Source organism: Hemicordylus capensis, chromosome 6 (genome assembly GCF_027244095.1).
Source record: "Hemicordylus capensis ecotype Gifberg chromosome 6, rHemCap1.1.pri, whole genome shotgun sequence".
In the NCBI taxonomy this organism is placed as follows: Eukaryota; Metazoa; Chordata; class Lepidosauria; order Squamata; family Cordylidae; genus Hemicordylus; species Hemicordylus capensis.
In genome coordinates this window covers 99,580,294-99,604,108 of record NC_069662.1, presented here as the reverse complement: position 1 = coordinate 99,604,108, position 23,815 = coordinate 99,580,294, and the positions used below count along the sequence as shown (strand labels likewise).

Sequence of the window (23,815 nt, the reverse complement as noted above, 5' to 3'; positions counted from 1 at the left end):
TCCTCCTCACAGGGTAGCTGATAGTTCTATTGGCTTCTCTGAGGGGAGGGAAAGAGGGTTAGAGTGAAGCCATACAGCATCAGGTTGATGGTGGCTGTGTAAATACCTCTGATTGACTGGCTTAAATTCACCGAAGCACAACATTCCTAGCACAACACTAGGAAAAATTAAATGTTCCATCTATATTATGAAAAATGAGTGCTGTGCTCTTTCAAATTGTTTAACACTTACATGCTGTATCTACTTTAGAGAAGAAAGAAGGAAATATGAAGGTAGGTAATATAAGGCTTTAACAATTTTTTCAACACTGGTACAGATATAATCAATTACGAATCAACAGCTGTGTAGAGTTTTTGTATAAATAAGGATATGTTAAGACTAATTATCTGCCAAGGATATGCTCAGTATCTTTTTATTTTAAGTTTTCAAAGTACAAAAATTCTCATTGGAATACATTATACAACAATTAATTCATATTTTCTGCACATGAATTCAATTGTTGTATAATGTATTGCAATGAGAATTTTTGTACTTTGAAAACTTAAAATAAAAAGATACTGAGCATATCCTTGGCAGATAATTAGTAAAATGGCAAAAAAACAAAAAAAAAAAAAAAACCCTTCTTAATTTTAATTTTACTTTTAAAAAACCCAGGATTAATGTACAAACATTATATAGAAGAACATGAAAGGAGTGTTTGGCACCTGCTGTGTTATTCTGTTATGCTTTTTAGGAATCTATGCACATGGATTTTGCAGGACAGTTCAATAATCTGGGTCAAAATAAATAATGAACTGATGCCATTAGAAAGAATCCTATACATGAAGAAATCCCAAAGAGCTTATAATTGGTTGATGCATCCCATCACATAGACCTAAGTATTCAAATCTGGGATAAGTGAAGGAAAGATTTGTCCCCAGAAAACTTTTCTTGGTTTTCCTGCTATACTTTTATTAAAGACAACAGCCCTTTGCAGAACTTCAAAAAGTATATATATAAATATGTGGAGGGAAGAGCAGATTCATGTTCCCCTTCCCCTCCTCAATGAGTAGACTGACTCTGCACACAGAGAGCTTATATGTATACTCTTTGTACATGCATTGGCTCTGTGTGTGTAATCAGGAATGCCACAAAATGCTCATATATATAATGACGCATAGGAATTGATTGTAACCAGTCTATGAGGAAATGTAGATTTGCTTCAGAATTGCTTTCAAGCTTCAGAGCTCTGAACAAGAAGCAGTAATAATGAACGTGATTCACAAAAGTCAGTGTTCTTTTCTTAAAATGAATCTCACTTTATCCCTCACAAGAATCTTTTCATAAAGAATGACACTGCTTAAGTTTTTACCCAAAGGTTAAGAGCAATTCATATGGTGGGGACAATCTTAGTAGGCTGTTTTTACAGCTTTTAACTATATGGGAATACTTCCGCGATCTGAATTATGAATGCCCTGAGTGAAACAGAGAAAACTAGCCCTGTATTTCTGATGAGAAACTATGCTACCATGACATTTGATTAGCATTTCTATGAGCATCTGGCGTACCACCTTAGAGAACAACTATACACGCCAACTATATTGAAGAGGCATATTTCTTACAAGGTGAGTCAGAAAGATTGGTTGGTGGGACCCTTACCATTTACAAAGGACTCTGTTTACCTAAAGTTCAGTCAGAGCTTTCCTCCTGGGGGAAACAGCAGATGCAGGGAGAACAATTCAGATCAATTCAGCTATGGCAGGGGGGAGGCTGCAAGTAGGGGTGTGGAGGGATGGTGGCTGTGAGTGGGGTGGCTGAGAGTGGGGTAGGGGTGGCTGTGAGTGGGGTGTCTGAAAGTAGGGGAAGGGAGGGGTGGTTGCGAGTGGGGAGGGGAGGGGGTGGTTGACACCGAGCAATAAAGCAGGGGCTGTGACAGGACTTTAAGGAGCGCAATAAAGTCCTAGCACGCAGATGTTCTGTACAGGGCCAGCTACTTCTGAATTGTTCTAAGTCAATCTTTGCATTTTGGAGGGTCCCGTAATTGTTTATGTCATTGTTTTAATTACCCAGTTCTTGAGTCAGATGTTTTTGTTATGGCTGAACAAATAAATTGATTGATTGATTGACTCTGATAATTAAAATATTGGTAACTGCTAAGATGGTTGTCAAATGTGTACACCACTGCTTGGGATCACTCTTCAGGCAACCTGCTTGCTATCTGTCTCTCATGGCATTAGAATCTAAGAGACAATATGCTGCGTATTGTCAAAAGAAGTCTCCATAATAATTTAGTAGCTATAATGAATAATTCTAAGGAGAGCTCAGAGCTAAAGAGGTTCCCAGTTTTGATCGCCCAAACAATGCACTAGAACGTCGGGAGTTTTGTCCTTGGCTAGCATCAGCTGAATTGCATTGTTCAGGGCTTTTCATGGGGCCTTGGGTCATGCATTTCATCATCTGAAAGAGAGCTTTACGGAATCTCTCCCCAGCAAAAACATAGAGAAAAGGGTTCAGGCAGCTATGAAGAAAAGCAATGCTTTGAGTAAGCTGGAATCCAGTAGCAATATTTTCCAACATTTTGCAGTCCTTTATGGCAGGGGCATACAGAACCATGGTTTTCACCAGCAAAATGCTATTGTAAGGAAACTGTGAGAGGACAAAGACTAAAATAATAATAATGATCATCTTCAGTGATTTGTGCTTTGGAGTTTTTCGGGCTTGAAGAAGAGTATGTGCTACACGGGCGTAACAAACCACCATGACAAGAAGTGGAAAGAGGAATCCTATAGCAATTTTCATGGACAGGTCAATAATTCTGAGGGTTCTGCTAACACTGGGTGGATAAATCATTCGGCAAACAGTAGTATTACCAATTTGTTCCGTTTGACTGTACATGACTTCTGGGATGCAGAGAGCAACCGCAATCACCCATACCCCAAAGCAAATTAATTTATGTCGCATGAGCCTTTTTAGTTTTGAATTCTGAGCCTGCATTGGCCAGACGACAACAACATATCTGTCAAAACTGACGCACATTAGGAACAACATGCAACTATAAAAATTGGTCTTATACATGCTATTGACAATTTTACACATCACGGTTTTAAAGTTCCAGCCATCCCAAGCTGCTGCTGCCCAGAAAGGAAGAGTGAAAATGAAGAGCAGGTCAGCAATAGCTAAATGAATCAGGTATGTGTCAGTCGGGCTCTTCTTGCCCCTGTATCTCCAGTAGACTAGGATAACTAAGGCATTCCCTATTGCTCCCACAAAGAAGAGAATCCAGAAAAATATTGGCAGGAAAGTTTTCGCAAGTATCTTGATATGACTCATTTCACAAAAGGGGTTTGATTGATTAAAGGAATTTTCTGAGGGTGAATGATTTGTCCGAGCCCAAATGTCTGGAACAGCCTATAAAAGAATCAGATCAGGGTTATATTCCAGAAACATTTATATACAGAATAATGTGATAACTATTTCTATCCTTCATAAACATTGCGCTATGGTTAAGATTGGAAATGGAGAATTAGTCACTCTCTTCCTGGGTTCTAGATTCATGTAAACTTGATCAGTGTTTATTGTAGTAGTTTCTGGATTGTGTTCCAAGGAAGTCAACTTCCCTGAGTTCCTCAGTTGGAAGACTAGTAATTGGGGCATGCACAGAACCAGCTGGCCCAGTTCGATCCAAGTCTGAACAAGACCTGAACCAGACTGGGCCATTTTGGTCTAGTACCCCCTCAACCCATCATGGTTCGGTCCAGTCCGGAGTGGGGGGGTTCATGGACCTTTTATTTAAAAAGATTTTTTTAACTTACCTCCTCCAGGGGACTTCTCTGAGGCAATGGGGGTCCACAGATGTTCCCTACCGGCCTTCCTTCTCTCAAAAATGGTCCAATTCGGGCATTCTTCAGCCCATTTGGGCCTTTCTCCTGGCGCGGCGGCCCATTGCGCAGGAATGGCAGCCTCCAAAATGGAGAAGGAACGCCAGCAGGGGAAAGGGGTACCTCCATGGACACAAACACCCGCCGCCTCAGAGAAGCCCCCTGAAGGGAGTAAGTTAAAAAATTAGTAAAAGTTCCGCAACCCCCCCCCCAAATAGGCCGGGAGGTGTTTCAGTCCGGGGTTGAGCTGAACCAAGGAAGGTTCAACTCAGCCCCAAACTAAACCAGTTTGATGTCGAACCTGTTCTACATCAAACTGGTTTGCACGTCCCTACTACTAATGGGGACAAACTTCCCAGAAACACAGTTTCTCCTCCATTACTAATCTCCCATTCATGTGCAACTGCAAGACAATGTTGGGTGTATAGGTTGTATTCTCAAGTAATACAAAGCAGGAATGAAGCCCACCAGGCCTGCCCAGAGCCCCATATTTATTTTATTTTATTTGCACACCCAATGCAAATTGCTTAAGGCAGTTCATAACCATATGAAGTGTATTTGCATGAATTTACCAAGGGATACTCAGTGCAGGGCTCCTCCTGCAGCAGATGAGTTAATATGGAAAGAGTTCCTTGAAGATTAGTGTTGTATTTTATCTAGTAATCTTTGCGTTTTGTTGTTTCGAAATTTGTCCCTGTGGGGATCCTGTAGAGAGTGTGGGGGATGGAATCAGAAATAAAAGGGAAGGGTGGGGGAAGGAGAAAATGGAGCTGTTTCTGGATTAAAGTCTTAGTTAAATCCACATAAGATCATTGTGTGTTTACAAGAGAAGCAGTTATAAAACAGAAAGAAAATCAGTGGCCAACATCCCAACTAACACTGTACACGTGCAGCCAAAAGAAGCACTCATGCATGGAGAGGCGCGCAGCCCTCGGGGACATATTTATGGGTCGCACTGAGCACTTCTAAGGGAAAGGAAGATTGGCAAAAATCACACACACACACACACACACACACACACACAAGCACCCACATTGTTGAAGCAAGAGCATCCACCGCATATGTGCTTCCTTAGGCTGTGTGCACACAGAGTTAATCAGGATTCTGGCCACTGTTTTTTGGGAAGATTAAGATAATCTTATATTGTGAACTGCCCAGGGACTTTTTTTGTGTGGAGAGGTATATAAATGTAGTAAATAAATAAATAATACTTAGCATGCATATAGCATTTCAGAATGTTCAAAAGTGCTTCACACCTGGGGCCATTCATACAACCTACTGGGCGGGCAGGAGGGCAGAATGCTTCCCAAACCTTGCCTTTCCCCAAAACAATCCGCTGTTGCTCGATGGGAGCATGCAGGAGAGGAGAGCTGGTCTTGTGGTAGCAAGCATGACTTGTCCCCTTAGCTAGGCAGGGTCTACCCTGGTTGCATATGAATGGGAGACTAGAAGTGTGAGCACTGCAAGATATTCCCCTCAGGGGATGAAGCCGCTCTGGGAAGAGCAGAAGGTTTCAAGTTCCCTCCCTGGCTTCTCCAAGATAGGGCTGAGAGAGATTTCTGCCTGCAACCTTGGAGAAGCCGCTGCCAGTCTGTGAAGACAATACTGAGCTAGATAGCCCAATGGTCTGACTCAGTATATGGCAGCTTCCTATGTTCTTATGTTCCTATGTTCCATGCTCCCACATGATCAGCCCTGCTCCATGCAGTGCTTGCTCCCTTAGCCTTGGTTAACTGGGCTTAAAAGCCGGGTTAGGTGGCACTGGCCTACTGGCAGTTTTTACACCCAGCCTAACCCAGGCTGGGTGTCCCTAGCCCAGATTAGGCTGCGCATGAGAACACCTAATCTTTGCAAACTCCTCTAAAGTTTCTTTTCCCTCCCTTTAGCAAGCTGCAGAAACACATGTGAAGATTCATAGCCAACCATGGCTCTATAGCACATGTTTCTGTGATGCATATGATGCACGTGGGTTTCATGTGTAAAAATTGCAACCTAACGATACATTTTACAGTTCTGAGGAAAGGAATTTCTCTTCCCGTTGTTGTCATTATTTCCATCTGCATTGATGGGGATTGCAAATGTACGTGGATCTCTGTCCATCTCCTTTCAACGTGTGTGACCAGGGGTGTAGCAAGGTTGGAGTGGACCCAGAGGCAAGATTTTAAAATGCCCTCCCCACACACACACTGAAGCTCAGCTCATGAAGTAAAGAAATCTTAAATGAGGATGAATAGTGGTAACAAAAATCATAGTAAAAAAAAAATTATACACACACACACACATATGTAAATACATACACATATATGTACATACACATATATATGTATATAACTTATGTGCCACAACAGAACATCATCCTAATTTTTTTTTAAAGTTTTGTAAATTGTGGACAATGCAAGTTATTTAATGGTACTAGAGAAAGACATGCGGTTCTGGTAGCTCCAGGTCCTAACACTCACATCCATTTCGGAGAATGAATACAACTGAAGGAAGCCTGGGTGGGTGCGCGGCTGGGGGATTCAGTCATGTGACTTGCCTCTGGGACCCCCCCAAGGCAGTGGGCCCCCAGACAACTGTCTCCCCTTGCCCTATTATAGTTGTGACAGGAGTATGTCCAAATAGTTTCAAAAGTAAGATGTCTACAGGATTGAGTGTAAACTGTTTTTGTAGACCTGGGATGACTCACCTCTGCATTCCTGATAACACTGTTTTAATCTCTGAGTATTGTCCTGGGAGCTGGAACTATCCAACCTCCTCAAGGATGATCAGGAACTATAGGTTTATACTCACCATGACAAATGATGTATTTTTGACCCCAAATCTTAACTCAGTTGTGAAGAAAACACTACGGTCTTCTGCAAAAATAAAGTAATTATTTATTACTGCCACAATGCCATGTCCAGTGCGCTCCTCTAGCTGCAGTGTCCTAGGCTACATCCTATGTCTCTGAGAGTTCCCCAACTCCCAGGAGCAGCTTTTTGAGTAGTGCAAAAGACTCCAACTAGGAGAGTGGAACTCTGCTTTCAATTGTTAGGATCAAAATCAACATTTGTAGGGATTGGTTTCCTTTACTAAAATGGGGGAGAATCATATGGAAAAACATCTGCTTGTATTATGTGGCTTCCATTTTGAAGCCACCCTTAGAACAGAATCAGTGAGGCAAATACTGAACTGGAAGCCCTAAACATTTGAGCCGACTTTTCTTCCTAAACATGGCCTTGTTTTCAGAACGCTGTTATATCATAAAATCCTCTAAACATTCAACGTCTTTCCAATTTCAGTTTAAGAAGTTTTCCAGATGAGGAGGTTTGCTGCATAAGAAAGTGTGATGAATACTAACCAAAGTCACTATGGGCTATTCACACAGACTGCCACAGACCAGGGCCTGGTTGAAACCAACGCTCACCATTACAGTTACAGGCAGAGTTTGCCTCTTCAGATGAACGCTGCATGAGCAACATGGAGAGGGAAGTGAGTGATGTGCTGAGGCAGGACTTCTGACCCCTTTTTGTAATGCTATGGGGCCTTTTAAAGTCTAACATAGCTTAGGGCTGACATTAACTTGTCATAATGCGGCCATGGGGCTAAATCCAGTCCATGGGGACTTTTCTGCCAGCCCACAAAAAGAACATCCTGCAACAACAGTAGGAGCCATGAAGAGTACTTGGCCTGTCCTGTTAAGCAGCAGTAGCTCAATGAGGTTGGCCTTTTGAGTCCAGATGTTCCCCAAGCCTGCCCATCAACACCATCCCTCTTTCCCCTCATTAAATAATCATTTTAAAATAACAATTACATCAAAATAATGCTGAAAATTGACCTTGGCCCCCACACTCCAAGTCACTTCTTGTTCTGGCCCACTGGGCATTTGAGTTGTGCAGCTCTGTTATGGGGAAAATATGCATGAAACAGCTGCAAAGCTCCCCTATTGAGTACTCTTTCCAATCTTGGTCAAAAAACGTTGGGTTTTAAACATTTGTTCCGCACCCCACACTTCTGATGGTTGTGTCCAGGAATTCTCTCCAATGAATGTGACAACCCTAGATACAGGACATCCTTTATGAAGAGAGACATTTGAGAGGCCTGATTCATTTGGGAAGCCACCATCCAGTGGAGGCTTTTGGAATTACATAAGAACATAAGAACAGCCCTGCTGGATCAGGCCCAAGGCCCATCTAGTCCAGCATCCTGTTTCACACAGTGGCCCACCAGATGCCACTGGAAGTCTACAGGCAGGAGTTGAGGGCATGCCATTTCTCTTGCTGTTACTCCCCTGTAAATGGTAAGTACATCCAAAAGGCTGCTGTTCCACATTGCCATTTATTCATATGAAGAAGTCTTCTACGGATCAGCTAAACTACCACCAAATGGCTTCTGCTCACAGTCATGCTCGGCTCACTGTCACGTTTTATAAGGCAGGGAAACAAATCTCATGGTGATGGCTGATCCATAGTCACCACATATGATGACTGACTTTAGGATATGCATGCAATATCAATCACTTCGTACTAACTTTTTCCAGTAAAGCAGGACCAAGAAGGAAGTCCATTTGTTATCATATAATTATTAGTTCTCAAGCACAGCATTAGAGGATACAACTTACAAGCAATCCAGCAACTGTTTATTCAGAAACTCGTAACCATTTTCCCAAGGAGAAATGAAAATGTTGTGTGCACTAGTTCCTATGCTAATAAAGGAAAGTCTGGTTTCATTACTACTAATTAAAAATGCCATTATGGTGTGCAGTAATCCTCTTACTCAGTTCACTTTCTTGTGCTGTAATAGTAGTGCTCTCAATTCTTGACAAACTGACCTCACTCTCTAAGACTGCAGTCCATCTTCTCATTCCTTTTGCTATGTAAACCATTTTGGAAATATATATACACACACACACACACACACACACACACATATATATATATGGTTGAAAAGTGTGACATATGAATAAATAATAATCCCATACCTTGGGGAAATTATATTTAAAATATAGACTTCTTAAGAGAGAGAGAGAGAGAGAGAGAGAGAGAGAGAGTGTGTGTGTGTAAAATATGCACACCTAACTTGGGAATAAAATGGAATCTTTGAGAATAAACTAGATTAATTGGCTTGGATACTGTGCAGCATCCCAGTGATTGAAGACTGGGGCACACATGCTGGCTCCATTAGTGTAGAAAGCCTGTAGACTGCTTGCAAATGCACAGAGCCTCCATGGCTTCTCCCGTCTTACAGCGATGATGCAATCCTTAAGAGCCATGAAAGATTCCAACAGTGCAGATGCGATCCTTACGAACCACAGAGGCTCGGAATATTTGCAAGCAGCATTGACAGGATTTCTGCCCGTCAATGTCTTCCTCTTGGAGGCAGCCTGCGTGCACCCTGCTCTTCCATTGGCAGGACACTGCACAGTATCTAAGTCACTGAACACAGTGGCTTACTTTCCGGTAAACAAATAAGAGATCAGACTGCATGGGTACAATTTAAAAACTGTTCATGTGGGTATGTTTGCATTTATATTTATTACCACTTGTATCAATATTAAACATTTTAGGTGTAAAGTAGCTGGATAATTAATAATTAATAATTATAAATAATTAATAATTAATTGAATAAATCAAAATAAATAAATAAATACATACATACATAAATCATACTGGCATAAGCATTTGGAGATCACACACCAATTCATGTATTTAAACAGAATATAAATGACTTTTAGTGTAAATTAATTACTTGTGCTTGTTGGGCAACTTTCCTCAGCTATCAGCTGTAAGGCTGACACACTATACTATTGGATAGATAGATAGATAGATAGATAGATAGATAGATAGATAGATAGATAGATAGACAGACAGATAGACAGACAGATAGATAGATAGGGAGCTGCCATAGGTCCATCTAGCCGTCAGACCATAGGTCCATCTAGCTCAGTATTGTCTACACAGACTGGCAGCGGCTTCTCCAAGATTGCAGGCAGGAATCTCTCTCAGCCCTATCGTGGAGATGCCAGGGAAGGAACTTTGTTTAAATGTGTCACAGAGTAATTTTCTGCAGAATCATATATTAAAATAGGGAAGGAGAAAATACATTAAAATAAAGATACTACCATGTGGTAAAAGATACTCACCAGTGGCTGGGTGGTCTTTTAGGTACAACTTTGGAGATGCTTAACTGAGATATAAATTTCTGGTAGTGACTCATTGTCTTCTCAACACAGATGTGTCTGGGGCAGGTTCTTTTATCACTGACTTGGGTGGCTCACCGTTGGAAGAATGAGGTGAACCACAGCCCTCAAGTTCCTGGTGTCTCTTCCATTTGGTGAGAGGGCTCCAGCACAGATAATTGCATTTCAGTTAGTAACTACTGGTGCCATAATACATCTAGAAATCTTTCACTACTACCTTAACTATGCAACTTCAGAGACTAGAAGAGTGCACATACTTTGAAATCTTTAGAAGGCTCAAAACAATAACAACAACCACCTATAGCAATTTCACTATGTCCTAGCCATATAAAAACAGGACATGTTGTACACCACTTGCTGTGATTGATAAAAAAGACTGTGTTTTATAGCTGCTTCCCTCGCAATCACAAAGTATTCTTATTATATAGATTTAACTAAGCATTTGTTCAGAAACAACTCCCTTTTCTCCTTCTCCTTTCCCTCCCTTTTCTTTTCTGACAGACGTCTAAACAACAAAACAGAAAAGATACTGGCTAGAATACAACAGACTCAGGGGCGTAGCTATAATTGTGCAAAAGGGTTCAAAGAACACGGGCCCCCAGCTCCTGAGGGCCCTCCAGTTCCACCCCTCCCTATTTTTTTCATTATCTCCCTCACTCTGGGGGCCCGCCAGAGAGAGGGATGAATATGTGCCCCCTCTCCCCTAGCTACACCCCTGAACAGACTGCTTCCATCTAATGCTTCTGAATAGAATGGCCTGAAGGAAGGATCCTGTACCTCCCCCAGCTGCATAGCAGTCATGAGACTACTTATTCAGTGTCAGACACCAACAACTTAACTGGTTATATTTGCCCTTAAGTAGGATTTCAAATCCAATCCACAAATTATTCAAACTGAACTTAACGACAATATTTATAACTAGCTTAACCCACGCAGAACATCTGCGCACTAGTACTTGATTGCTCCCTTCACCCCAGAGCCCCCCTCACTCACAGTCCCCCTCACCTCAGACATCTCTCACCTCTCACATGACCTGCACTCCTGCTCATCCCCCTCCATCCCGTTGCTTCCATCCCCCTCACCTCTCTTGATCTGCAGCGTTGCTGAAGCCTATCCCCAGAGACCTCCTCACCCAAGCCCTGCTCCTGCTCCTCCCCACAGGAGCAGCAGCAACAGTGGTTGACTGGGCCTTTCCTCACTGCCACCACCGCCATGGCCACTCATTCCCCTCAGGCCACTGACAGGCCCAGGCTTGCCTGCATCCCTCTGCCAATGGCCTCGGTAGCTCCAAACAGCAGCAGTGGTTGACTGGGCCCTTCGTTGCTGCCTCCACCATGGCCACTCGTTCCACTCAAGCTGCTGACAGGCTTGGGCCCATCCCTCGCCCTTGCTTCTTTCTCTCTTCCTTGCCCTTCTTTTTCTCTCTTTCTCTCTCCTCCATTTGCTCTTCCCCTCTGCATTTCTTCTCCTCCCTTCTTTTATCTCTCTCTCCCCCCCCCTTCCTGAGTTAACAGATCTTGCTCCCTCATCTAATTCACATAATGGCAGCCTCCTTCTCCTGAAGGGGCTCTTTCCTCCCTCACGACCCTTCTCTTCACAGACCCCTGCCTACTATCCATTTATATGTATAGATTCCTCTCCTCTACAATCAAGAACATCTTCCAACCAGTAACAGTTGTATTCCAACTGACCTTAACTGTTACAGGCTTCTCCTCCCTATCTGCATACGGAACCCCCACTGCCCAATCACCATGGTGCTTCTGCTCTCACAGGCTCCTCTTCCCAATCTGCATATGGAATCACCACTGCCCAACCAGGTGCTTCTGCTTGTGAACTCTCGCGTGAGCTGCCGCACATGGGATTAGCCATGGGTATGACTTAGAGAATTATATATGTAGATACTGCTTTTCAACAAAAGTTCCCAAAGCGGTTTAAATAGAGTAATTCAAATAAATAAAGATGGCTCCCTTTCTCCAAAGGGCTCACAATGTAAAAAGAAAGAATGATAAATATTTATAGACTACTTTTCAGCAAAAGTTCCCAAAGCAGTTTACAAAGGAAGGAAGGAAGGAAGGAAGGAAGGAAGGAAGGAAGGAAGGGAGGGAGGGAGGGAGGGAGGGAGGGAGGGAGGGAGGGAGGGAGGGAGGAAGAAAGGAAGGCTCCCTGTCCCCAAAGGGCTCACAGTCTAAAAATGAAATTGAAGATAGACACCAGCAACAGCCAGTGGAGGGATGCAGTGCTGGATAGAGCCAGTTGCTTTCCTCCTAGAAAAAAGGGGAAATCATCACTTTAAAAAGGTGCCTCTTTACTCAGTTACTTGAGAGGTAACTGGCATTAACACTTCAATTCTAAACATATTAAATGGAAACAGATTCTACTAAGGTAAACAGGATTTACTTCTACATAATGGCAGTGACTGAAAGTATGTGCATCAAGGTTGTTGTGTATGTGAAGGGGAGAGGAAAGAGACACCTCAACACAGAGGCGTAGCTGGGGAAAACGGTGCCCAGGGCAAGCTCTGCCCCTGAACTTGTGCCCTCCCCCTGCCCCCCCACACACACCTGCACCCTGGCCGGAATGAGCGCAGCGGTGGCGGGCGGCGGCAGATCACGCGGCCGTGGATCGTCATCATGTGCCCCTGGGATCATGGCTTGTGGCGGTGTGGGAGTGAGCGCGGCGGTGGCGGGCGGCGGCAGATCATCATCGTGTGTCCCTGGAATCATGGCTTGCGGCGGTGGCAGGCGGCGGATCGCGCGGTGGTGGCGGGAGTGAGCGCGGCAGTGGCAGGCAGCGGCGGATCGCCGAGTGCAGCAGAGCGACGCCGAGGCCTGCCGTCTGGCCCGGCGTCGCTTCCCAACTACGAGGCGCGCCTGCACAGTTCATTCTATGCACTCCCAGCATCCTCAGCCAAAGGCCACTGCAACTGGGGATGCTGGGAGTTGTTGTCAACAGCATCTGGAATTCCCTGTTACAGGGAGCACTGCTTGAGTCCCCAGATGTTTTTGGCCTACAGCTCCCATCATCCCCAGTCACAATGGCCAATAACTAGGATTGATGGGACTTGTAGTAGTCCAGCAGCATCTGGGGACACAAGGCTGGGAATCCTTGCTCTAGCTTGTTTCTAGCTTTGTTGAAAACAGTTGTCGCCAGACTAAGAAAAGCATGCTAGCTCTAGTTGGTTGATCATACTCTTCTAAGTGCTTTGTTTATCAGATGAGAGGCATATATGAACATAGTTCAGTTAGTGCTGATGAAAAATGAAACTTGGTCCCTCCTAAAATACATAGAAAAACAATACTGTACACTGTGAAGCAAACACAATACAGAGAGTTGACAAGTCTTATCTTTAGAAACGTCTACAAAATATTTGTAGACTCTCACAGAAGCAACACCAGTTTAAAAACTGCAAATATATAACAAGTTGTTCTAGTAAGAACTAATCAGCCTACTTTCCTTTCACTGTCTTTATATCTGGGCTAAATTTGGTGCAAATCGAGGTCCACAAGGTAGATCTCTTGCACCTCAAATATTCATGCATCCACCATCTTGGATCGGGATGGATGACATCATTACAAACTGCACCATTGAGGTGTCCCTGTGTGTCATTCACTACAGCTGTTCCAAATTTGATCCAAATTGGTTAGATAGTCCTCAAGTTAGTGCACGTGTGCCTCAAATGTTTATGCATCTGTCATCTTGGATTGGGGTGGGTGACATCGTCACAAACTACACCTTTGCATTCAGCTGTATCAAATTTAGTTCAAATTGGTTAGACTGTCCATAAGTTAATGCACCTCCAAACTTTACATGTCCACCATCTTGAAATGAGGTGGATGACATCGTCACAATCTTAGCCGTTGAGGTGTGCCTATGTGTCCCTACAGCTGCAGCAAATTTGGTTCAAATCGGTTAAGCAGTTCACAAGTTAGCCCACTTGCTCCTCAAAAGTTTGTGTGTCCACCATCTTGGATCAGGATGGATGACATCATCACAAAAACCGCCATTGAGGTGTCCCTATATGTCACTCAAATTGGTTAGACAGTCCACAAATTAGCTTGGTTGCACCTCAGATGTTCACCAGGCCATCATATTGAATTGGAGTAGATGACATCTTCACACACCACACCCTTTGGGCATCCCTAGGTGTCCCTACATCTGTAGCAAATTTGGTTCAAATCAGTTAGGCGGTTCACAAGTTAGCCCACTTGCGCCTCAAAAGTTTACACTTGGATCGGGGTGGATGACATCATCACAAACGACACCGTTGAGGTGCCCCTATGTGTCCCTACAACTGTACTCGATTTGGTTCATATTGGTCCAGGCATTGTGAAGTTGATAGTGGGGGACACATGGATACACACACAGAATGCCAGATGATCTCATAAGCCTACTGGAAAGAAGGCTAAAAATGGGGGGGGGGGTGTCTTTGTTTTTGTTTCTTTTCATAGAAACAATAGACTGTAACAATGCACTTTACATTATCCATTTATCGAGAGATTTCAAAGAGACTGTCCTTGGAGTTTCTGGATCACAGTGGTCTCTGAGACCAATTTCACACATTCCATTTAAAGTGCTTTTGAGCCTCCATTGTTGCACCTGTGAAAGACAAAAATGAAGGGTTGCATCCAAAGATTAGTCATGACTAATTCCTATTGATGGGACTTACGTTAGTAATTACCAACTTCTCTCATTGATTTCAGTAGTGCTTAGTTAATGACTAACTTTGGATACAATCCAAGTTATTAAAATGCGCATTTATCTAGTGTTTGAACTGGTAGGCAGTCATCAAGGAAGGCAGATTTCCAGTTGGTTTCTATCTTCCTATGTGCTTTGTCAGCTGTGAACAGATGTGTTCCATGTGAAGCACAATTTTAGTCCTCATCCCACCATTTGTTTCAATAGAGTTGTACACATTGTAGATTCAGCACACACACTTTTAACAACTCTTACATGTAGGGAAGTATCTCTTCAGTCACTATTAACAAGCATAGAATGGTTAACCTTCTCAGTTCTTGTTCCTTTTCTATGACTGTGGACATCATCTGCCATATGGCCATTTCTTCTCTCCTTCCTTTCTGGTCTCCGGAGAAACAGGCAAGCTAAAGTTTCACTGATGCCTCATCAGGTGTTTTGTTTTAATAATTTTTAAAGCAATATGCTCAGTGCCTGGTACACATATACACCTTGATGATGTTATCAAGATTTCCCCCCGCCTTACCAGTTTCACTAGACAAAGGGGTATTTTGGTCTTGTCAGTTGCACGGGAGACCTGAGGAACAGGTCAATGAAAGAAATAGTCTGGAGTTGACAGGCAGGTCATGCAGAATGGAATGGGGGTTATACACTGTGACGCTGACACCAACCATTTCATGCTGGGATTACATCTGAGTCTTAGTCATAGGGCAGGATGTTCCACCACCAGGGGTAGGCAAGCAACAGGGCATCTGGAAGGGGTGAGATTTATCCTTATTTCGAAAAGAAGGCAATTGCCATTTTGGCACACAGCAGAGTGAGTGCTAGTTTGCTCACTCTCTGTGTAATAATCAGCATTACTAGTTAGAAAAAAAGAAGAGAGACTTTTATTTTATTTTAATTTTTTCCTTTAACAGAAGATGAAGTAATTGCATGACTAGTCGGTGAGTGCTTATTTCCCTCCTTGGCGGTCTGGCTGTCCTGGTTCCCCGCGCCCCTGACAAAAAGGCCAGACTCAAGAGACCCCTGCTTTTTGTGGCAGGGACGCCCTGCTCCTTCTCCAACCCGACCCCAGAGTCTGACATTAGAGACCCAGCCTTGCAACAGCTGTCCACCCCACCAATGACCTCTAGTCTCAGTGCAATGCACCAGCTTTGGAGCACTAGCCTGTGTAATCGACATAGCAATACCACATGACAGCAGAATAGAAGAAAAAGAAATAGGAAAAAAACCCTACAAATAATAAATAATAATAATAATCCTTGGGAAGGACTCGATGTCTGCATAAATCAAACCAGTCAATAACACCTGTCTGACTGTGTAAACAAGAAAGAAGAAGAAGAAGAAGTAGTTGTAAAAAGATCGCACAGACTGACTACAAACAAAGGCATGACAAAGTAGCAGGGATGATACACTGGAACATCTGCAAAAAATACAAGCTACCTGTAGCCAAACATTGGTGCGACCATAAAATTGAAAAAGTTGAAGAAAATGAAGATGTAAAAATATTATGGGACTTCTGACTACAAACAGACAAACATCTGCCACACAATACACCAGATATCACTGTAGTCGAGAAGAAAGAAAAACAAGTTAAAATAATTGACATAGCAATACCAGGTGATAGCAGAATAGAAGAAAAAGAAATAGAAAAAATCACAAAATGCAAAGATCTACAAATTGAAATTGAAAGGCCGTGGCAGAAAAAGACCAAAATAATCCCAGTGGTCATTGGCGCCCTGGGTGCAGTTCCAAAAGACCTTGAAGCGCACCTCAACACCATAGGGGCCACAGAAATCACCATCAGCCAATTACAAAAAGCAGCTTTACTGGGAACAGCCTATATTCTGTGACGATATCTATAACCATTGACAATAAAATTGAGCCATCCCAGGTCCTTGGGAAGGACTCGATGTCTGGATAAAACAAACCAGTCAATAACGCCTGTCTGACTGTGTAAACAAGAAATAATAATAATAATAAAGGAGGAGGAGGAGGCGGCATGTTTTTTTTTTAAGTTTTAAAAACTTTTTTTAAAAAAAATACACATACACTACACGAAATCCGATCAGTCAAAAAGAGCAGGAATCCCTTTGATACTGCCTTTTCTTGCAGGTGAGCAGAGGATAAGCAGCCGACCACCCAACTGCAGCTACGCTAAAGTCCTGGATTACGTCTTCGGGCGGCTGACACGTTTACTTTGCAGGAGCGAAAACGGAATAATCAAATGCTCCCAGATGTAATGAGGACGCCCAACCAGCAGATAATGGCACTCTCGGTCTAGTAACAGTTGTTGTTGTCTATCGTATGAAGTCTACTACTCTCAAGAGAGCGCGCCGCTCAAACCGAAAAGAAACGGTCCACCTGCCTTGCCCTTTGGCACGCACGCACCTACCCCCTCACCTCACTTCCGCTCGCGCGAAGCCTTCCTCAGCCAATGGCCTTTCAGAGCCGCCAGCGCCTCGCGAGGGTTCCGTTTCGTCACCATGGCAACCGTCGTCCCGAACATCAACCATCCGTTCTTCTGCGCTTAGGCCCGGCGAGTTCGTCATGGTGAGCTAGTGTCGAGTTGGCTTCCCCCTCGCTCCCCTTCTGGCACGCCTCTAATTCTCCTCGGCTCGCTTTCTCTTACCACAGGTCTCCCACCCTAAACGGCGATTGAGGAGTTGTCTCCCCTGAGATGGTGCCTTCCCCGCCTGAAAGAGGCCCAACCGTCCTGGGCTTACGGGCGCCGGGCCTAGCCAGTCGGCTTAAGCGCTGAGGGAATTGTGTGAGGGCAGAGAAATGTCTTGAGAGCCCCTCGGGAGGACTTGTTGTGAGGCCTCCGTGATCCAAGGCATCATCAGTACGCTGACTTGGTGTTTCCACCCCCGCGCCGCCCCTTTCGGTGCAGGCGGATGCCTCCGTCCCTGTCGGCTCTTTGCCTCGCTGGGCCGTGTCGCTTAGTGCGGGCAGGATGTAAACAGGACTCCCCCCGTCCCTTTCACCTATACTGTGTACTTGCTTTGTCGTGGTGCCAATTTAAGGTCCATCTATCTGTGAAGGATAGATGCGACTCTGGTCTCTAGTAAGTACGGATAGGATTTCCCCCTTATTAGCAAATAGCCCTGTGTAAGAATCTGGGAGTAAATGACAAAATAGACCGGGATTGTTCTTTTTTGTTTGTTTGTTGTCCTGTTTTTCTCCAAAAAGTGTGTTTCAATTTGCTGTTACAATGTAGTAACAGGCTGCAGGGTTTACATCCGTGATGCCTGAGTAAATTTGTGGGACTGTGTGCTAAAGGCACACCTTCATTTGGGATGTTTTGGCTTGGTATGTTCATTTATAAGGACAGTTTTTTTCTTCCCCAAACTGCAGGTGCTTAAGGCAGCTCATGATAACAAACCATAAAGCAATAGCAAACTAAAATAAAAATGTGTAAAACAAATTTTGCACAAAATACTGCAATAGGGACTGACAAATATTAAATATACCCTTTCCTTCTGATTCCTAGTGATTACCAGACTAGATATGACTCAGGAGATCCATGATAAGATCTCCCAATGTTTTTGCTTTCACTTACATATGGCAGGGAGCTGACTTGAACTGAGATCATCATGGAGCTGGCAGAAGTGTGGTTAGTGCAGAAAGATACACTAAAAATTTCGCTTCCCCTGAAATTGTTGTTACCTGCAGACATTTTGGTAACATGTAACTTGGTTTACATTTAATTGATTGATTAAAAGGTAGTTTTGGAACCTAAGAAGTCTTGTATCACTATAAATTTATTTGGTTTGTTTTATAAATTTATTTGGTTTGCAATTTATTGTTCAGCTCTGCATAACAGAAACATGGCGAAACAGTGAGAACCAGTAGAACACTGTTATCCCTGGATATAAACTCTATAGAAAGGACAGGGAGGGGTAGCAGTGTGCCCGAACCGGTCCGGCGGCCATTCCAAAGAATGGCCGAACTGCCGGACCGGTCCGGCCCTGCCTGGTTCGGGTCCGGGTGGGGGGTATGCCTTTAAGGGCGGGAGGGCTTGCTTAGCCCTCCCGCCTCCTTGCCCCCGCCAGCGCCCATATTGAACAGTATAGGGGCGCTGGAAACCAGCCGCCCCCCCCGCCCCCGCCGCGGCGAAATAACCCCCAAAGTCAGCCAGCCAGCCAGCCCTCCCTCCCTCCCAGCTAGCTGCCCTCCCACCCACCCACCCGCTCGCTCACCCGCTCGCACACTGGATAAAAAACGAGAGGAGCTCCGGCACAGAGCTCCTCTCGTTCAGAAGGCCTCCTGCAGAATGGCGGCTTGCGCGCGCGCGCATGCGCGCGCCGCAAAGCACGCCGTTCTCCGGAGGCCCGGTCTACCCGGCGGGAAAGGGCCGGGTAGACCGGGCCTCCGATCGCTGAGTAGACCGGGCCTCCGATCGCCGGAGGCCCGGTCTACCCAGCGATCGGAGGCCCGATCTACCCAGCCCTTTCCCGCTGGGTAGACCGGGCCTCCGATCGCTGGGTAGACCGGGCCTCCGGCGATCGGAGGCCCGGTCTACTCAGCGATCGGAGGCCCGGTCTACCCGGCCCTTTCCCGCCGGGTAGACCGGGCCTCCGGAGAACGGCGTGCTTTGCGGTGCGCACATGCGCGCACGCGCAAGCCGCCATTCTGCAGGAGGCCTTCCGAACGAGAGGAGCTCTGTGCCGGAGCTCCTCTCGTTTTTTATCCAGTGTGCGAGCGGGTGAGCGAGCGGGTGGGTGGGTGGGTGGGAGGGCAGCTAGCTGGGAGGGAGGGAGGGCTGGCTGGCTGGCTGGCTTTGGGGGTTATTTCGCCGCGGCGGCGGGGGGGGCGGCTGGTTTCCAGCGCCCCTATACTGTTCAATACGGGCGCTGGCGGGGGCAAGGAGGCGGGAGGGCTAAGCAAGCCCTCCCCGCCCTAGAAACAAGGCCCCCCTTCGGTGCCGGTCCGGACTTCTCCGGACCGTGCACATCACTAGGGAGGGGCACTTTGGAGGTGGAGTAGCACTGTATGTTAAAGAAGGGATAGAATCTAACAAGCTAGAAAACCTAGGTGGACTGGAGTCCTCCACAGAAACCCTGTTGGTGACAATACAAGGCATGAAAGGAAATGTGCTACTGGGGATGTGCTATCACCCTCCAGATCAAAACGCTGACAGTGACTGGGAGTTGCAGAAGGAAATCAGGGAGGCATCAAGGAGAGGCAGGGCAGTAATAATGGGTGACTTCAATTACCCACACACACAGACTGGGTAAATTCACAGTCAGGTAATGACAAAGAGGTCACATTTCTAGATGTGCTGAATGACTGTGTCCTAGAACAGTTGCTCTTGGAACCAACCAGAGAGAAGGCGATCTCGGACTTAATCCTGAGTGGCACCCAGGACCTGGTGTGTGATGTCAGTGTCATGGACCCCTTAGGAAACAGTGAGCATAGTGTGATCAAATTCAGCATTCATGCGGGGAGAGAATCACCAAGGAAATCTAACAGATACTTTGAATTTCAGAAGAGGAAACTTCTCCAAAATGAGTATGGTGAAAAGAAAACTGAAAGGGAAAATCAGGAGAGTCACTTCACTCCAGAGTGCATGGAGTTTACTCAAAACCATGATACTAGAAGCCCAGTTAGAATGTATACCAAAAAGGAGGAAAGATATCACTAAGTCCAGGAGGATGTCAGCATGGCTAACAGGTAAAGTCAAGGAAGCCATAAAGGAGAAGAAGACTTCCTTCTGAAATTGAAAGGCCTACCCAAATAAAGATGACAGAAAGGAACACAAATTCTGGCAAAAGAAATGCAAGGTGACAAAAAGGGAAGCGAAAAGAGAATTTGAGGAACATTTAGCTAAAAGCATCAAAGGGAATATCAAAAACTTATTTAAATACATCAGAAGCAGGAAAAGTGCAAGGGAGGCGGTTGGACCGTTAGACAATGAAATGAAAGAGATTATTAAGGAGGATATGGAGGTTGCAGAGAAGCTAAATGAGTTGTTTGCATCTGTCTTAATGGCAGAGGATACTGAGCATATCCCTGTTCCTGAACCAGGCTTTTCAGGGACGGAGACTAAAGTACTTGAGTCAGATAGAAGAGTTGATGTTCTAAACTGTCTGGAAAAATTGAAAACTAGCAAATTGCCAGGACCAGACAGCATCCATCCAAGAGTCCTTAAAGAACTCAAATGTGAAATTGCTGACCTCCTTGCAAAAATATATAACCCTACAATCAGGCTCTGTACCAGAGGACTGGAAAGGAGCAAATGTAACACTGATTTTCAAAAAGGGATTAGGGATGTGCACGGAGGCACGGTCCGGCACTGGGGTGTGTCTAGCTTTAAGAGTGGGGGGGTAGTACTTACCCCTCCCGCCGCTTTTCCCCCTCCAGCGCTCCACTTTTGAGCAAAGTTTTAGGGGCGGCAGCATTCCTCCCTGCCGCCCCTGCCCCCATCATTGGCCAGAAAAAGGTGAAGGTGCCTCCACGCATGTGCCTGTTATGGCGCGCACATGTCACACGTTCACTACCCCCCCCCCCCACCCTTAAAGCTAGACACACACACCCCTCGCCAGACAGCCCAATTCCGAACCGGTTTGGAGGCCTCTAACATGGCCCCGGACCAGTTCCGTGCACATTCCTAAAAGGGATCCAGGGGCGATCCGGGAAATTACAGGCTGTTTAGTTTAAAGTCTATTCCAGGAACATTGATGGAAAGCATTCTTAAAATTGTAAACTGTAATTGTATAGAAGAACAGGCCCTGCTGGGGGAGAACCAGCATGACTTCTGCAAAGGTAAATCTTGCCTCACCAACCTTGTGGAGTTCTTTGAGAGTGTCAACAGGTGTGTGGATAAAAGTGATCCAGTTTACATAGTATATCTGGACTTCTAAAAAGCTTTCGACAAAGTTCCTCATCAAAGACTCTTGAGAAAACTTAGTAGTCATGGGATAAAGGGACAAGTATATGTATGGATTGCTAACTGATTGAAGGACAGGAAACACAGGGTAGGGATAAATGGAGAGTTTTCACAGAAGTGGGATCCCCCAGGGATCTGTACTGGGACTGGTACTTTTAAATTTATTCATAAATGATCTAGAAGTTGGGGTAAGCTGTGAGGTGGCCAAATTTGCAGATGATACCAAACTCTTTAGGGTAGTGAAATCCAAAACGGATTGTGAGGAGCTCCAAAAGGCTCTCTCCAAACTGGGTGAGTGGGCGACAAAATGGCACATGTGGTTCAATGTTGGCAAGTGTAAAGTGATGCACATTGGAATGAAAACCCCAACTTCAAGTATATGCTAATGGAATCTGAGATGTTGGTGACTGACCAGGAAAGGGATCTTGGGATCGTGGTGGACAGCTTGTTGAAAGTGTCGACTCAATGTGCAGCAGCTGTGAAAAAGGCCAATTCCATGCTAGGGATCATTTAGAAGGAGATTGATAATAAAACTGCTAATATTATAATGCCCTTATACAATACTATGGTGCGGCCACACTTGAAGTACTGCATACAATCTTGGTCACCACATCTAAAGGAGGACATTGTAGAACTGGAAAAGGTGCCGAAGACGGCAACCGAGATGATCAGGGACCTAGAGCACCTTCCTTATGAGGCAAGACTACAACACCTGAGGCTTTTTAGTTTAGAAAAAAAACAACTGCAGGGAGACATGATAGAAGTCTATAAAATCACGCATGGTGTGAAGAAAGTGGATCGAGAAAAGTTTTTCTCCCTCTCACATAACACTAGAATCAGGGGGTCATCCCATAAAATTGATTGCCAAGACGTTTAGGACCAACAAACAGAAGTACTTTTGCACACAACGCATAATCAACTTGTGTAATTCTCTGCCACAAGTTGTGGTGACAGCCAACAATCTGGATGGCTTTAAGAGGGATTTGGATAACTTCATGGAGGAGAGGTCTATCAATGGATACTACTTGGAGGGCTATAGGCCACCTCCAGCCTCAGAGGCAGGATGCCTCTGGATACCAATTGCAGGGGAGTAACAGCAAGAGAGAGGGCATGCCCTCAACTCCTGCCTGTAGGCTCCCAGTGGCATCTGGTGGGTCACTGTGAAACAGGATGATGGACTAGATGGGCCTTGGGCCTGATCCAGCAGGACTGTTCTTATGTTTCTGTCAGCTCTGTTCTTTAGATGAAATATGTCATGCTCTTTCCTGTTAAATTAATGATATGTTCTAAAACACAGAAGAACCAAATTATCTCAAACTACTGTATTTATGTGACTCTTGCTCTCCTTTAAAAATCCTCTTCACAGGCAGAGCTGGGTCTTAATGATCACCACCAGAATGAAGTAGTCAACTATATGCGATTTGCACGCTCCAAGCGTGGCCTGCGTCTCAAGACAGTAGACTCTTGTTTCCAGGACCTTAAAGACAGCAGGTAACTAGAGGATGATACGTAAACTAATTCAAAGTGCATCAGTATTGGCAGTCTACTATGGAGCAACTGGGAAATGGTGTATTCTAAAAATCAGAGTACCTTGTTTACTTGCTCTGCTTCTGGAAAAATTAGGACAACTTAACATTCTAGAGCAGTGAGCCTGATTTGGAAGCACACTCATCGCGTTCAATCCAAATGTACCTTTTTTCTCCAGAGAACAGCTTTGGTTCCACAAGTTTGTAATAGAAGCCATCTGTGTACAGCACTGATGTGGAGTCCTATGCTGTCATCAAGGAACTGAACCAATACATGTACATGCAGTACTTAAAAAGAGAGAGAGAGTAGGCTTTCCTAAAGCATAGGGGTAGGGGACTCTCATAACTCTACCAGTATTTGATCCACTAGTATGTATATCTGACATTCAAATTGGGAATGTGGGAGGAAGGCAGATACTCTCTGCAGCTGAGGAAAGGGCTATGCGCTCTCTTTAATAATGATTAAATTAATCACAATTAAAATGTGATTTAATTATGATTAAAAAGCATGATTGCACAATTTTCTGTATTAGTGCAAGATTACTCTTGTATAACAGTGCCAGTCTTGTTTTAGATGCCTGCAGCAGTGAGGGTCCATGGTATGCTCCACAGCATTTTGACCAATATATGTATATAGAGGGGTGTTTTAGCTTTCCCCTCCAAGTGGCAG

General features: G+C 44.7%; 2 protein-coding genes across 6 annotated transcripts in view; one reads left to right on the top strand and one right to left on the bottom strand.

Annotated features, from left to right (window-relative positions):
* Positions 1–578: 578 nt before the first annotated feature.
* Positions 579–23,815, bottom strand: part of CCR9 (C-C motif chemokine receptor 9) — a 28,612-nt gene continuing 5,375 nt past the window's right edge. The window contains exons 1-3 of one of the 4 annotated variants that reach the window (XM_053260199.1): positions 17,131–17,667; positions 6,648–6,712; positions 579–3,387 (exon numbers count right to left, since the gene is read on the bottom strand). In XM_053260199.1, coding sequence (XP_053116174.1) covers positions 2,290–3,387; positions 6,648–6,650 — 1,101 coding nt within the window. In that variant the 5' untranslated portion in view covers positions 6,651–6,712; positions 17,131–17,667 and the 3' untranslated portion in view covers positions 579–2,289. Of the gene's footprint in view, positions 3,388–4,429; positions 6,713–9,978; positions 11,822–17,130; positions 17,668–23,815 lie in introns of those variants that run through there. The other 3 variants (XM_053260202.1, XM_053260198.1, XM_053260200.1) reach the window with 3 other exon arrangements.
* Positions 17,127–23,815, top strand: part of LZTFL1 (leucine zipper transcription factor like 1) — a 44,718-nt gene continuing 38,029 nt past the window's right edge. The window contains exons 1-2 of one of the 2 annotated variants that reach the window (XM_053260196.1): positions 17,127–17,280; positions 22,986–23,110. In XM_053260196.1, coding sequence (XP_053116171.1) covers positions 17,278–17,280; positions 22,986–23,110 — 128 coding nt within the window. In that variant the 5' untranslated portion in view covers positions 17,127–17,277. Of the gene's footprint in view, positions 17,281–17,775; positions 17,795–22,985; positions 23,111–23,815 lie in introns of those variants that run through there. The other variant, XM_053260197.1, reaches the window with a different exon arrangement.